Source organism: Sorex araneus, chromosome 2 (genome assembly GCF_027595985.1).
Source record: "Sorex araneus isolate mSorAra2 chromosome 2, mSorAra2.pri, whole genome shotgun sequence".
Classification (NCBI taxonomy): Eukaryota; Metazoa; Chordata; class Mammalia; order Eulipotyphla; family Soricidae; genus Sorex; species Sorex araneus.
The window spans coordinates 335,396,637-335,413,636 of NC_073303.1; the positions used below are offsets into that span (position 1 = coordinate 335,396,637).

General features: G+C 39.5%; 1 protein-coding gene across 2 annotated transcripts in view; it reads right to left on the bottom strand.

The window, feature by feature from the left end:
• Positions 1-17,000, bottom strand: part of OSBPL1A (oxysterol binding protein like 1A) — a 221,228-nt gene that overhangs the window by 127,973 nt on the left and 76,255 nt on the right. For both annotated transcript variants that reach the window (XM_055129610.1, XM_055129611.1), the window contains 3 exons: positions 14,462-14,560; positions 11,918-12,040; positions 2,568-2,649 (listed from right to left, as the gene is read on the bottom strand). In XM_055129610.1, coding sequence (XP_054985585.1) covers positions 2,568-2,649; positions 11,918-12,040; positions 14,462-14,560 — 304 coding nt within the window. The remainder of the gene's footprint in view (positions 1-2,567; positions 2,650-11,917; positions 12,041-14,461; positions 14,561-17,000) is intronic.

The window sequence follows — 17,000 nt, forward strand, 5'->3', positions numbered from 1 at the left end:
TGAGTGTGGAAAGGTCGGACTGCAGCTGAATCTCACGAAGACAATGTTCATGAGAACATTTCCAAATGCAGCAGTTATGTGTGCCTGGGTCGAGAATTCAACATGACAAATAACCTGGCACCTGAACTGCACAGGAGGAAGAGAGTGGCGTGGAATGCATTCAAGAGTGTCAAAGAAGTGGTTAAGAAGACGAAGAACCTCCAGCTCTGGGAACATCTTTTCGACTCCACTGTTCTTCCTGCACTAACATACGCCTCAGAGACCTGGGCCCTACAAAAACAGGATGGGTACACAATTTGGGTATCCCAAAGAGGAATTGAAAGAGCTATGCTTGGAGTATCATGTTTCACTCAAATGAGAGAAGGAATCCGGAGTTCTGACCTCAGTCAACAATCAAGAATCAGGGACGCTGTCTCATTTGCCAAGGCGTCAAAAATCAGATGGGCTGGACACGTAATGCGACTGAGAGGACTGCTGGACTAGAGCTGTTACCGACTGGATTCCACGGGGTGTCAAAAGACCACGTGGCCATCCACCTAAAAGATGGTCAGACTTCTTCATCAAAACCCTGAATGAACGGTTTGAGGCTCTTCATGTTCCCGGAGCAAACAGATGCTACACTAGCAAGCGACGACAAGGACGAATGGAGACATTACTGGAGCAAATCGATGAATAACGGATGACAAGTGATATAAGTGATATTCTTTCATTAAAAAATAAAACATTACAAATCTACAAAGCAAGTTTCCTCTGAGAATTTTTTTAAGAGCTTAAAAACTTCTAGGGGCCAGACTGATAAGACAGCGGGTAAGGCATTTGCCTTGCACCAAACCCAGGTTTGGTCCCTGGATTCCATATGGTCCTCCAAGCTCTGCCAGGAGTGATTCCTGAGTGCAGAGCCAGAAGTAACCCCTGGGCATTGCAGGGTATGCTTTCCCCAAAACAAAAACAAAAAACTTTTAATAGAATATATATTCTAAATTTATAACTATACATTATTTAAAATGTGTAGTCAAACCAAGAGGGCTGGAGCGATAGCACAGCAGTTGGGCTTTCGCCTTTCATGTGGCCGACCTGTGTTCGATTTCTCAGCCCCTCTCGGAGAGCCTGGCAAGCTACCGAGAGTATCGAGCCCACACGGCAGAGCCTGGCAAGATACCCATGTGTATTGGATATGCCAAAAACAGTAACAATAAGTCTCTCAATAGAGACATTACTGGTGTCCACTCAAACAAATCAATGAGCAACGAGATGACAGTGACAGTGACAGTCAAACTAAAAGTAAACATTTATGAAATAGGTTGGGTTTAATCTGCAAACAGTTCAAATGTCCAAAAACAGATGACTGGATAAAGAAACTATAAACACAATGGAACATCACCTAGCTATTAGATCAAATCATGCAATTTAAAAAAATTGTTTTTTATTTATTTTTTAATTGGTGAGTCACCGTGAGGGTACAGTTACAGATTTACACATTTTCGTGCTTGTGTTTCCTTCATACAATGTTTGAGAGCCCATCCCTCCACCAGTGTCCATTCTCCATCACCAATGAACCCAGTATCCCTCCCACCCCCCAATCCGATCCCTCCCACCCCACCCCACCTCTGTAGCAGGGCATTCCAATTTGTTCTGTCTCTCTCCTTTTGGGTGTTGTGGTTTATAATAAGGGTTTTGAGTGGCCATCATGTTCAGTCTTTAGTCTTCATTCAGCATGCATCTGATCCTTTCCCGTGCGGGGTCTCCAATCACATTTTACTTGGCGTTCCCTTCTCTATCTGGGATGACTTTCCCTCAGCATGTGAGGCCAGCCTCCAAGCTATGGAGCCAACCTCCTGGCATTATATACTACTGTTCTTGGGTGTTAGTCTCCTACTCTGTTATTTTATATTCCACAGATGAGTGCAATCTTTCTATGTCTGTCCCTCTCTTTCTGGCTCATTTCACTTAGCACGATATTTTCCATGTTGATCCACTTATATGCAAAGGTCATGACTTCATCTTTTCTAACAGCTGCATAGTATTCCATTGTATAGATGTAACAAAGTTTCTTTAACCAGGCATCTGTTCTCGGGAACTCGGGTTTTTTCCAGATTCTGGCTATTGTAAACAGTGCCGAGATGAACATATAAGTGCAGATGTCATTTCGACTAAGAAATCATGCAATTTGTCTCTATGTGGATGGATCTGGAGAGTATCAAGCTGAGGACAATTAGAAGGAGAGAGAAGACACAGAATGATCTCTCTTACTCATGGGCTTTAAAGACACATGGTAGGGGAATACATATGCATGAAGAAAACAAACTGAGAACTGGTTTCGGTTAGGAAGCTCCTGCAGCGGGGCATGGGGGGGTCTGTGAGTGGAATATTGGGACAAGTGTGGAGGAAAGCGGACACTGTTGGACAGAGTGGAACTGGAATTTTTATGTTTCAAATCATACTAATAAGCAAATTATTAATTTTGAAAACCATGGTACTTAAATTTTTTGAATGAGTTGGTTGTGTTGTAAACAGTACATCTTGGAGATAGTTTGTCTTTTTCATTTTTCACTTTTATTTATTCTTACCTTTAGCCATGTCAGACTCCTTAATCATTTTAAGAACGCTGGAAATTTCCCTATCGAGTCTTTGTTGGCATGTCTGTGCTTTCTGAAAACAAAAAGGATAAAATTAAAACAAACTAATAAAGGATTTTTACATTAGACATGCTTCAATATTTTCGACTGGAGCAATAGTGGAGTGGGTAGGGCGTTTGCCGTGCATGCGGTTGACCCGGGTTTGATTCCTCCATTCCTCTCGAAGAGTCCGGCAAGCTACCAAAAGTATCCCGTCTGCACGGCAGAGCCTGGCAAGCTACCCGTGGTGCATTCAATATGCCAAAAACAGTAACAACAAGTTTTACAATGGAGACGTTACTGATGCCTGCTCGAGCAAATTGATGACAGTGCTACAGTGCAGTGCTAAGTTCAGAAGCTGAATACAATAATGTGACTTACATACCTAACCAAGAAAAGAGGCAGAACATTTCCTTAAAAACTAAATAAAAATGATATCACCAAATCTTCCCAGGTAGACTGGTCTGGGCTGAGAACTCTGGGGCCTTCTCAATATAGGGGTGGAGAGATTTCCTTTCTGCCTGAAGGGTCAGCTTACAAGCAGCCCAGTTTTATAACTGAACGCCATCACACTGCCAAGCCACCAAATTGCTCCAGATTTATCACTCCTGGACAGCACAGCTACCTCTGCTGTCGCAACTCAATATTTCATAGTACTGTCAGCCAAGTAGAATACAGCAAATCTGATTGGGAAGTTGCATAAAAGACCACCAAGTTCTATAGCACTGTAGCACTGTCGTCCCATTGTTCATCGACTTGCTAGAGTGGGCACCAGTAACGTCTCCATTGTGAGACTTGTTGTTACTGTTTTGGGCATATGGAATATGCCACGGGGAGCTTGCCAGGCTCTGCCGTGTGGGCTGAATACTCTTGGTAGCTTACTGGGCTCTCTGAGAGGGACGGCAGAATCGAACCCAGGTCAGCTGCATGCAAGGCAAATGCCCTACCCGCTGTACTATCGCTCCAGCCCCACCAAGCTCAATGAACCTAAATAACAACACAGAAGGCTAACCTAGCACTAACCGGTAAGGCAGATCCCGGGACAACTCTAGTGACAGCATGGAACAGTTACCACTAATAGACTTCTACTGATCTAAGTTTTGATAATTCATTTGTCTTTGTGTTATATGACACAATACTAAGTAAATTAATTTATGACCGCAAGAGGAAAACTGAGGTGGTATGTGGAGGGATACTGGGGACATTGATGGCAGGAAGAGCACACTGGTGGTGGGGTTGGAACATTTAGTGCCTGAAACAAATGTCACTGTATCACTGTCATCCCATTGCTCATCGATTTGCTCAAGCGGGCACCAGTAACATCTCCATTGTGAGACTTGTTACTGTTTTTGGCATATCAAATATGCCATGGGTAGCTTGCCAGGATCTGCCATGCGGGCGAGATACTCTCTGTAGCTTGCCAGGCTCTCCGAGAGGGGAGGAGGAATTGAACTCGGTCAGCAGCGTGCAAGGCAAATGCCCTACCCTCTGTGCTATCGCTCCAGCCCAACTGTATTATGAACAACTTGATAAACCATGGGGTTATAATAAAAAAAATAAAATAGGAGTTTAAAAAAGAAAATGAATAAAGACTTAGTTTTTTGATTTCGGGAATACACTCAACAATGCTCAGGGATTACCCCGGCTCTGCACTCAGAATTCCTCTTGGTGGTGCTCAGGGGCCATAAGGGAGACAAGAGATTAAAACCAGGTCAGCCATGCACAAGGGACGTGCCTTACCCACTGTACTATCTCTCAGGTCCCTGAACAAAGCATTTAAACAGAATGAAAATCTTTCAAATTCTAATTATATTTCATATCTATTGTGGAAATAAACCATAATACTTCTAATAACCTACTACATCATATGTATCTGAGTAGTTATTCATTTTTAGTAGGCTTGATTTATTGACAAATTTCAAATTGTATTCCTTAAGAGTATATTTTTTAAGATGTTTTTGTTTTTAAAAAAATCCAGATGGTATTAAAATTTGGAAGCCATGGCTGATTTTCATTCTGTAATCCAAGTGCACACTGCCCCCACATAACCAGACCAATAAGAACATTTTCATAGTAAGCCAACACTTATAAAAACATAATAAGATAAAATCAATTAAGAAAGAATTCTTCCCTTATAATTTGAATTTTCTACATATTTAGATAATCAAAAGCAAAATGGTTTCATATCAGTTACCTTTCATTTTAATACACACAGAATCCAGATAAAAATCAGTTCAGACCATTTATTATATTAAAACGCGATTTTAATTAAAGTCGAAAAATTTTATTTTGAAAAATGGATCTTGTCAATATTAGGACCATATTGTTTTATTGTAGGAAACGTAGTTTTATGAACTACTTTGTACTCCTAATCTCAACTGCTCATTTCTATATTTCTGCTCACCAAATTAAATCTATTGTAGCAAGCAGGACAAGGTGCAGAGGTCAGCGCCCTTCTCTCCTTTTTCAACTGATTAATTTTTTAGTGCTTATGAAATACAGCTCAACCACAGCAGAATTATTCATGGTGCTACATTAGAGAAAGTATTCCCTTTAAAATTTACATTACCCATTTTTGAGAGCTCTGACACACAATATAATTCACATTAATGCTTTAGAGAGGGAGAATACCCAGGATTAAAAACAGCCTAAAACACAGAAATGGCATTCTGGGTGTCTTCAGATTGTGGATACAGGTTGAAGGCTGGGGAAAGTCAGGCTGAAGCCACGGAAAACAAGCACTCCACCAAATGCACCCTTACGATTTATGAACAGAAAATCAGCTGCTCATTCTATGCATATTTAATACTTCTGTATGTGTGCAAATGAATCAAACTCATTTATTTTTTCCTTTTCCTTAGTGAAAATTAGAAGCATGCATGAAAGGAGTGGTTCTTTTGCAGAGAGTAAATCTGTAACAAACATGATGGATCCTGAGGTTGTAATTACAGACAAGAAACACTCTCCATAGTCCTAACTTCAAATACTTGAATCATTTACTGTCCCTTAGCTTATAAAATCATTGTTACTAAAAATAGTTCCCTTGATTAATGATTTGCTTGCTTTATAAGTAACATAATGGGCAAGATGGAGATTTGATCTATATATTGTTTTATGGTTGGGTATAATGTGTATCTTCTAAACAATTTAGTGCTATTTATTACCCAAAAGAACATAGAGGTTATTAATACAATATTAAAATGTATTAATACATTTTCCAACTGGTCAGATGAGTAGCCGAGCCCCAGTCACAAAAAAAGATCTCCTGTTCCTTCTGTTCATCCAGATTTTAGCTTGGTTCTATGTTGATAAAACTGCCTCATGATGCCTGACCTGCCAAGCAGTTCAAAAACATATATGGAGGGATCCAGAGAAATAGTATAGTAGGTACGTCACTTACTTTGCACATGGCCAACCCAGGTTTGGTCCTTGGCACCAAATATGGTCCCCTGAGCATCATCAGGAATTATCCCTGAGCTTAGAGTAAGGAGTAACCCATGAGCACCTCTAAGTATGGCCTCCCAAAAAAAATATGTATATGAAGTATTGCATTTAGGAAGGATAGTATCAGATGGGTACTTAATATCAGGCAACCCACATTTGGTTAATTAAGAACAGAAAAAAAAAACAGACTTCTACTCAGTAGTACAAGAAACTACTAATAATATACACAGTAAATGAAAATAGACAGGCCCCAAAGAGCTCATTGGCAAGATGCCATTTCCATTCCAGGCAAAACTGACCATGTCTAGAGGGAAGAAAGCAGGTTCCAGCTGCAGGAGAGCTGGAAGACACTTTCAGGCCAGGGGCGGGTAGACAGCAAAGGGGCCCAAGGGAATATTTAGAGGTGATAAATATATTATTGATTATGTAAGAGCTGTGAGAGTATATGCATGTGTCAAAACACATCAAAATGTACACGTTAAATTCACTCATATTGTATAAAATAATAATACAAATACTCAATAATAGAAATCTTTTAAAACAAGTTTGTCATACCCTAGTAAATTTCCTCCTTGAAAAAACAAAATTCTTTCTGGTATCTGGTAATTCTGACCCTGTTTATAAACTTAATGTTTTATTCTGCAATGTTGACACAAAGTGAAAAATAATTAAAAATTTAAAAATGCTGGAGAAAAGAAATTCTCCTTTCTATACCCAGCTATCATAGTCCTAGAGTTCCCATTTTACCCCTTTCCCTGCTCAAATAAAGAATATTAATCTTTCATCTTTTAGGAATGATCTGAATTTATTTAAAAGTGTGTATATAGATGGGTATATCTATGTGCATATGCCCCTGTTTTTCTCTACCATACAGCATTTTTATACATTTTATGCATTGTCCTTTTCAAAATTATTGAATATAGAAATGTTTATTAAATATCTATCAAATATAACACTTGCCTCATTCTTGGAAGGCTAGACCAATCTTTTTGTATTGTTTTTTTTTTTTTTTGGCCATATCCAGCTCTGCTTAGGGATCACTCCTGGCAGTGCCTGAGGCACTATATGTGATGTCAGGAATAAAATCCAGGTCAACTGCGTGCAAGGAAAGCCCCTTAACTGCTATACTAACTTTCTGGTCTGAATGGACAAATCTTTATCCACCCTGAATTAATGTACACTGGTCTTCATGCATAGTCACTTTAATTAAGAACACTTATTTTATAAACCTGGAAAGTGTGGTATTGCTTTCTCATTTGATTAAAATTTGCCATCATCTCATCTGTTCTTTCTCAGAAAATTAAGATATCCTTTCTACATCTGTGCTAAAGAGGTAGTCATAGATGGCTACTAAGCAACATAAATGCATGCAACTAAAATACAGAAATGAGGGGCCAGAAACATAGTATAAAGGATATGGCACCTGTCTTGCACATGCCCAACCAGGTTCAGTCCTTATTACCCCATATGGTCCCCCGAAGCCCCGCCAGGAGTGATTCCTAAGCACAAAGCCTAGAGTAAGCCCAGAGCACCACCAGGTGAGCCCTCAAACAAAAAAATGAAACTTAGCTCAATTCTATATAATTTTATTTCAAATTGCCCTGTTTGTAGAAGCTGCTTACAGAACAATGCAGTCCTATACTGATAATGTGACTTTCTCTTCTAATTTTTGTTTCTGAAATATTTTTAAGTTGCCATTAAAGTAATAACCATGAAGATGTTTGATGATTTGTCTGATTTTTTTTCTTGGAGGCCTGGCCTTCTCAAAAGTTTTTTAAGTTTTAGTTGGACCTTATTTTAACTGCTAAAATTAAGACCAAAGGTAGTGTGCAACATGGTCACTGTTCCGTGATATTTTCTCTTTATTTCTTATTAGTGTACTACTCCAAATGCATTCATGTATCTGAGGAAATAATGCTAGTTTTATGCTCATCCAGATAAATATCCAGATGAATTTAAAGTCCAATTCTTTATTTCCTTTAGAAAGTCTATAGACATCTGGAATAGGTCAATTTCAAACAACTAGTCTTAATTTCTTGGCAACTTAATAACCCAAGAATCAAAGACAGCCAGCTACCAGATCATCAAAAGATCTGAATAAACACATTTCACCACTCATTTAATACTGTACCAGGTTTAACCAACTCCCAGAAACACAATTACCATAATCATAGGAAAAACATTGCTAATATAATGAATCATTTTTTCTGTCTTTTCTTTCCCTCTCTTTTTTTTTTTTTTTGGCTTTTGGGCCACCCCTGGTAGTGCTCAGGGTCACTCCTAGAGGACCATATGGGGTGCCAAAGACCAAACCCAGATCAGTAAAGTGCAAGGCAAGTGCCCTACCCTCTGTACTATTTCCTGGCCCACACTAATGTCATAATTTTTTCAGGTTTTATTGTGTACCTTATATTGCGCATAAATAAATAAATTATTTCTTTTTCACTTAGGAAATATGACTAAAGGTTTCAATATTCAGCATCGTTTTAGTTTTTTACTTGTTTTTACAAGTTTTTTAAGCCTCCTTTATTTAGGAGAAATAAATCTATCTTTCACATAGATTTAGAATCCCTGTACCTCAAAATACAGAGACAGCCCATGGAATGAGAAAAATTATTTATCCAATACACACCATATAAGGGGTTAATATCCAGGATATATAAAACAGTCGTAGAACTTTACAAGAAAAAAATCCTCCAATCCCGTCAAATAATGGGGAGAGGAAATGAACAGAAACTTCCACAGAGAAATACAAATGGCCAAAGGGCACATGAAAAAATGCTCTACATTAATAACCATGAGGAAGATTCAAATCAAAATAACAATAAGATACCATCTTACACCACAGAATGTGGCACACATCAAAAAGAACAAGAACAACTAGTGCTGCTGGTATGAATGCAGGGAGAAAGGAAGAACTCTCATTCATTGTTGGTGGGAATGCCGACTGGTTTAGCCCTTTTGGAAAACAATATGGACATTCCTCAAAAAACTAGAAATTGAGCTTCCATATGACCCAGCAATACCAGTTCTGGGAACATATACCATGGGTTCAAAATAACACAGTAGAAATGACACCTGCACTTGTATGTTCACTGCAGCACTATTCACAATAGCGAATAGTGGAAACAACCCAAGTGAACAAGAACAGATGCTTTAAAGAAATTATTGTAGGGGCTGGAGTGATAGCACAGCAGGTAGGGCGTTTGCCTTGCACATGGCCAACCCAGGTTCGATTCCCAGCATCCATAGGGTCCCCCAAGCACTGCCAGGGGTAATTCCTGAGTGCATGAGCCAGAAGTAAGCCCTGTGCACCGCCAGGTGTGACCCAAAAAGAAAAAAAAATAAATTATTGAATATCTACACAATGGAATACTATGTAGCTTTTAGAAAAGATGAAGTCATGGAATTTGCTTATAAATAGATGGAAATGGATAGTATCATGCTAACTGAAATGAGTCAGAAAAAGAGGGACATAGAATGACTGCACTCACTTGTGGAACATGAAATAACATAGTATAAGTCTAACACCCAAGTACAGTAGATACAAGGGCCAGGGCAATTGGTCCATGATTAGAAGCCTGCCTCAAGTGGTGGGGGAGAAGGCAGCTGGGACAGAAAAGGGACTACTATGTCAATGAAGGTTGGAGGAACAGCTCAAGATGGGAGATGTGTGCTGAAAGTAGACAAAGGACCTAACATGATGGCTTAGAACGACCTGTATTGCAAACCATAATGCCCAAAAGTAGAGAGAGAGTAAGAAGGAAAGTCTCTGACATAGAGACGGGGGAGGGGTAGAGTGAGGTGGTGGGAGGGATACTGGGGACATTGGTGGTAGGAAAGGTACACTGGTGGAGGGATGGGTATTCAATCATTGAATGACTGAAATTCAATCATGAAAGCTTTTAAACTATCTCATGGTGTGATTCAATAAAAAAATGAAAGAAAGTCATTGATTTGAAAATTTTCAAATATTGCATCTTAGGGCTGGAGCAATGATAGCACAGCAGTAGGGTTTTTGCCTTGCACGTGGCCGACCCGAATTCGATTTCTCCGCCCCTCTCGGAGAGTCCGGCAAGCTACTGAGAGTATTTCGCCCGCACGGCAGAGCCTGGCAAGCTACCCATGGCGTAGTCAATATGCCAAAAACAGTAACAACACATCTCAAAATGGAGATGTTACTGGTGCCCACTCGAGCAAATTGATGATCAATGGGCTGACAGTGACAGTGACAAATTGCATCTTATTCACGTATTTAAAAAAAAAAGAATTTCGCCACAAATTCAAATATACCAGTATTTATAAATTTTCACCTTTCAAAAACGGCTCCGATATAAGTGATTAAAATATATCTTTTCGGGGACTGGAGTGATAGCACAGTGGGTAGGGCATTTGCCTTACACGCGGCTGACCCGGGTTCGATTCCCAGCATCCCATATGGTCCCCTGAGCAACGCCAGGAGTAATTCCTGAGTGCAGAGCCAGAAGTAACCCCTGTGCATTGCTGGGTGTGACCCAAAAAGCAAAAAAATAAAAATAAAAATAAAAAAATATATATATATTTTTTCATAGTTTTAACACTTTTTATTTTATTATTATTTTTTCTTTTACATTTTTGCAAATATTTTATTGAATCACCATATGGAAAATTACAATGCTTTGAGGCTTAAGTCTCAGTCATACAATGCTGAAACAACCATCCCTTTACCAGTGCACATATTCCACCACCAAAAAAACCCCAGTATACCTCCCATCCCGCCACCCACCCACCCCCACCTGTGTAACTGATAAATTTCACTTCACTTTCTCTTTACTTCGGTTACATTCAATATTTCAACAAAAAATTCACTGTTATTGTTAGGAGTTCCCCACTAGAGTCAGACCTGCTATGAAGAGAGATGAGGCCACACGGTTTTGGATTTCTGTATTTTAGCCACTAAGTCCAGGGAAATTTCTTTCAGAAATTGGATCATTGTAAGCTTGTATCTCCCATTAGTGGTCCTCATAATATGGCAGTCGCCACGCCCCCCCCCCCCCCCCCCCGCCCGATCCCCCAGCAAGGAAAAGGCGAGAGAGAAAAACCTTTCCCCTCCTGGGCAGGCATGGGGCCTCAGCTTAGTTCTCTGTCTGGAGACATTCTGCAAGGAGCTGCCGGTACCAAAAGTAGTTTAGCTGGCTTCTGGAATCACGCTCGTGCAGCTGCAGTGAGGCTGCACACGTGCAGCCGCCGGGATCACATCTCGGCAGAGAGCCATAGTTTTAACACTTTTAAACACAATTTGGTAATTAAATGTATAGCCAGAAAATTAATATCAAGAAAGCATACCTATTTCATTTCAATACATGTGCTGATATTACTCTGTGGATGAGGCATTAAAGTCATTTCAGATGAAGGCCTCTCCAATCATTACTGATGATTTACTTTACATGAAATCAAAGAAGTTACAAGTCACAGGTGATTTAAAATGAGGCATACTGACCAGAAAAGGTATCACTATGGATACTTATTTATATTCTTATAATATGCAATGAAGTCACAAAGGGTAGCAAGTCATGCTATGCATGCTCCCCCTACTGGTGGCAATTTTCATACCGAAATAAAATCTGACTACTACAAGTAAAACTTTCAACATAAAAGAACGCATATCAAACCCATATCTTAGAGCATACTAGAGACATTAATAGTATTACTGTAACAAACTAGAAGCAGCAATAGAACATTGCTAGACAAAAAAAATACTATATCCATAGTAAGAAATATTATTTCCAAAAATCTAATTTAAAAACAAATATGCTTAGTTAAAACTTGTGTGAGTTATAAACCTTTAGCTGTAAAGGCAGGTTAAAATTCCTAATCACCTCTAAAGACTCCTTAAAGTCCCCAGAAGAAACTGCATCCTCCTCTTCATCATCGGTGAGCTGATCCTGGGAACAGTAGTGAGTACTATATGCAGAGTGCTCTTCTATTGCGTCCAACCAGTTCTGGAATAAAAAGTGATTAACAAATAAAGTTAAAAGCACTTTTATTCAAAATAGAAAGTATAAAAAATTGGAAAGCATGAAATTTTCAAGGAGAAAAAAAATGATAGTCTTTTTTAAGAAACCAACAATGAAATAATGGGGCAGGTCCTTTGTCCATGACACATCAGGAAAAAAAATATTCCTGGCACTTTTCAAGACATAGTTATATCTACATATTCATTACTATCAACATTCAATACTTTAATTATAGAAGTTAAATGATGGGTGGAAAAATCGCTCACTTAAAATAAGTTTTGCAACACTGCTGAATAAGCTCTTGTAGAAAAGTAGATCCAGAAAAAATTTTACTGATTCACAATTATAATCACAAAATAAATCATTTTAAGTGATAACGACCTTAATAAAAATTATCTTAATTTCAACTATGCTTTAAAAAATGCATGACTTCTTTTTTTTAAAATACCTGAGATTTCTTATTGGACATTGTCCTATAAAACAAACAAAAAAACCCTGTATTACCTCCTAATGTCTTAAATTAACTTATGAAATCTCAGTTTTATAAGATGTTGGGGCAGTCGTGAATTAGACTGCTTCGGGCTTTTTCTTAACAGGCCAAAGTTAAGCAACCCAGAAAATAGATCCTTTTAACAATTGCCATGATTTACAAGAAACATGACAGTTCTGATCAATACTGTTTGAGTATACAGAAATACAAGCTCTCCATACACTAAGCACGCCATGAAATTCTGGCATGTGAATCCCAATTTTCTTGTTTACTTCTGTCATGCAAGTTCTCATAAAAAGGCAGATCTATACTAACTAGCAGAACACATGAATTGGCATCCTGGTTCTTGCAAAGTTGGGCCTAGGAAAACCTTCCTATGTTCAATTTTGTCACCTATAATTTAAGGAGCAAACTAACCATAAAATTTCTCGAAAAGAGTAAGGACACATGAATTTGCCTTAAAAATGAGAAATAAAATTGTCAACAGAAATTAGCAGTAGATGGGGTTGGAGTGATAGTATGGAGGATAGGACACTTGCCTTACATGTGGGTTGACCAGGGTTCAATCCCCAGCATCCCATAAGGTCCCCGCACACTGCCAGGAGTGATTCCTGAGTTCAGAGCCACAAGCAACCCCTGAGCATTACCAGGTGTGGCCCAAAAACAAACAAAAATTACAAGTAGATATACTTTGATAGAGTATTAACTCATGAGTTAAATTTCAAGCATCATATTCAAAGATATTTTTGCCTTTTTTTTCTTCTTTTTTTGGGGTCACACCAAGCAATGCTCAAGGGTTACTCCTGGCTCTGCACTCAGGAATTACTCCTGGTGGTGCTGCTGGGACCATATGGGATGCTGGGAATCGAATCTGTGTCGGCCACATGCAAGGCAAATGCCCTACCCACTGTGCTATTGCTCCAGCCCCTACTTTTGCCTTTATAAAAATGCAAAAAGCATTTTTAAAAAGTTTTAAAAGCATTTTTTTTTATTCACACCTGGCGATGCACAGGAGTTACTCCTGGCTCTGCACTCAGGAATTACCCTTGGCGGTGCTCAGGGACCATATGGGATGCTGGGATTAGAACCCGGGCTGGCCGCGTGCAAGGCAAACACCCTACCCGCTGTGCTATCCTCCAGCCCCGGAAGCATTTTTAAAAAGCAAAATTCACAGGTATTTTCTTTGAGTTATATTAACTTTTGGGGGCCAAACCCAGCTTTGCTCAGGGCTGACTCTTGACTCTGTGCTCCAGGATCACTCCTGGCAGGCATGGGGACCATGTGAGGTGCTGGGGATCAAACCCAAGTTGGCCAAATGCAAGGTAAGTGCATGTACTCTCACTCTGGCCCCCCAAATTCGCTGTTTTAAAACACATCTTTTAAGGTGCCAGCGATCAAACCCATGGCACCACAGATGGGAGCATTCACTCTTAATGCTGAGCCGTGTCTGTGGCCAACACCACCCACTGAAACCCTCTATGCTATGAAAGCTCCTGGGCCAGGGAAGCATCTTGGCAGAAGACAGCTGTCTCCTCGCATGTGTGAGGCGCAGAGCTCAATCCCCTGAATTACAGAAACAAAGCACTTAATCTTTCATTCTCTGTTTCTGAATGTTGTTTGAACTCAATTAAAGATAGCACAGAGGTTGGGCTTTCACCTTTCACGTGGCCAAGCTGAGTTCGATTCCTCTGCCCTTCTCGGAGAGCCCGGCAAGCTACTGAGAGTATGGAGCCCGTATGGCAGAGCCTGGCAAGCTAACCGTGAGTATTGGATATGCCAAAAACAGTAACAGTAAGTCTCTCAATGAGAGATGTTACTGGTGTCCGCTCGAACAAATAGATGAACAACGAAGTGAGAGTGACAGTGACAATTATCTCAAATTAAAGACAAACTAATGTAAAAACAAAAAAAATTACCTCTCTTGACTGTTGAAGGCTGTTCTTAGGAACCCTGAAGCCATGAATACTGTCATCAAAGCATTTAATAAAGAAGAGGCAGCTATCCGTAGATTTTACCTTGGAAATAAATAAGGCTGTAAGACACCACCTTATGGCATGGCAAACAAAGTCCTAAAACTGTATTATAAAAGTAGTAACACGGGGCTGGAGTGATAGCACAGTGAGTAGGGCGTTTGCCTTGCACGCGGCCGACCCGGGTTCGAATCCCAGCATCCCATATGGTCCCCTGAGCACCGCCAGGGGTGATTCCTGAGTGCATGAGCCAGGAGTGACCCCTGTGCATCGCCGGGTGTGACCCATAAAGCAAAAAAAAAAAAAAAAAGTAGTAACACAACCTAGTTACAGCTAACTGAAGATAAAATATTGGGTAACAATTCAATACAAGGAGAGTATCAAATGTATTATAGTTTCTTATATAAAATTTGGCTTGCATATTTCTTTACTCAAAGGAAGTGTTAGTAGCCCACTAGGTACAGATAGTTTCTATTATATATGACAGCAAGCAATTGGGCTAAAGAAATCCTAAAACACCACAGTTTTAATTACTTATTCCTACCCCTCTCCTAAACATTTAAAATGTAGAAAATAATTGAACTGAATGTAAAATAATGATACAAGATTGATATATAGAAGAGGGGAAGCATAAGATAAGAATAACCATAAATAGGGCCAAGAATGATAGCCCAGCAGGTAGGGCATCAGCCTTGCATAAGGCCAACCTGGGTTCAATCCCTGACATTCCTTATGGTCCTCCAAGCACTGCCATGGGTGACCTATCTCTGAGTTCAGAGCCAGGAGTAACCCCTGAAGATTGTCGGGTGTACCCTGCCCCCAAAAAAAGAAGAACAAGAAATAACTCTATTTTAAAAAAGTAAATTTGGAAAATAAGGGGAATTAGAGCTTCAGCAGTAAGGGGAAATAGGACTGCAGCACGTTAGACACGTGTGAGACCGCGATTTTGATCTATGGCTACAGATGGTCTCCAGACCCTGCAGGGTGTAGCTCTAGGAGCAATAGACTAATGACTCCAGATTCTACCAGAGGGCTACCCCAGTCCCACTTACAGAAAACAACTCTAGAATCCAGATGCAAGCAAAAAAAATGCTACTTGAAACATTGGATAATTCCATATTCCATAAGCAGAAATTTTAACATACCCTCTCAGTAACTGATACAATTAACTAAAAATTCAGCAAAGACACAAAGTCTGAATATTGTCAAACATCAGAACTTAACAATACTATTAACCATGACTGATCATTTATAGTACGCTGTATCCAACAATAACTAAAACAGGTTTGCCAAGTGTATTTGTAAAGATGATTCAGAAGCAGAGTCACAGTGACCAAGTGAGCAATTAAGAATCACAGGGAAGATGTGAAAGAATCAAGGTGGAATTAAATTAGAAAAAGACAAGGTAATCTTCCACAAAACAGAAAACCAAAAACACACAAGATGATCAGGAAAACCTAAATTATTTGGAAATAGACAATATACTTGTAGGTATTCAATGGCTCATAATAGAAAGAAAACAATAGAAATTTTAAAAGATATTTTAAACTGAATGACAATGAAAACATAAGATGCCAAGATGAAACTAAAATAGCTACAAAAGAGAAACTCCAGCTACAAATAAACTATATTAATACAGAAGACAGGTCTAAGGTTCCACCTTGAGAAAAGCATGAAAGCATAAATTAAACCCAAAATAGAGAGGGGACTTTTCTGAGGGGGTATCCTTACAGTTTTTCAGGGGGCCAGCGCTCTCTAGAATGCCCAGCTCCCAGTGGCAGTTCAGCCAAGGTCTGAGACTCCCATCTCTTCCCGCCACCGTGCTCAGGACTGCTAGGGCTGTGTCCAGGAATGTTTGGGAAAATGCATGGTACTGGGGGTTGAATTCAAGTCTGCCACAAGCAAGACATGCACATGAACTCCTATACTATGTCTCTGGCCCCAGAGAGCTCAAAGGGCTGGAATTCATACCCTGAAATACAAGGCACTGAATTCAATACCAGCACTGCATGCCCCTCCCCGCAAGCACCTCTGGGTGTTGCTCTGGTGGCCTCCAAGCACCTCTAAGCTTGAACAGCACTATATCAGCTGTACAGCTATCAGAGTACCACTGGGAGAAGACCCCAGAACCCCTGAGTGCAGCTTGGAGTAACCAACCCCCACAAAAAATGATTTACAAATCAGTAAAACCAAAGACCAAACAAAATGGAAAACTTTAAAAATTCAATGAAAGCAGCTAATTCTTTGGGGAAAAAAAATAATGAACTGGATAAATAACAAGCCAGGTCTAGGAAAAAATGCATATTAATAACTTAAATATGAAAGAGGATATAGTAGAATCTTACAAGCATTAAACATAAGGGATTCATATTAATAGTAAGTCTGATAACTTAAAGAAAATGGATAAATTTATTGAAAGGGAAAACTTACAAATATGAAACCCAATAAAAATGCCCTTGATTAGGCAAGTAACTTCTAGTACTGT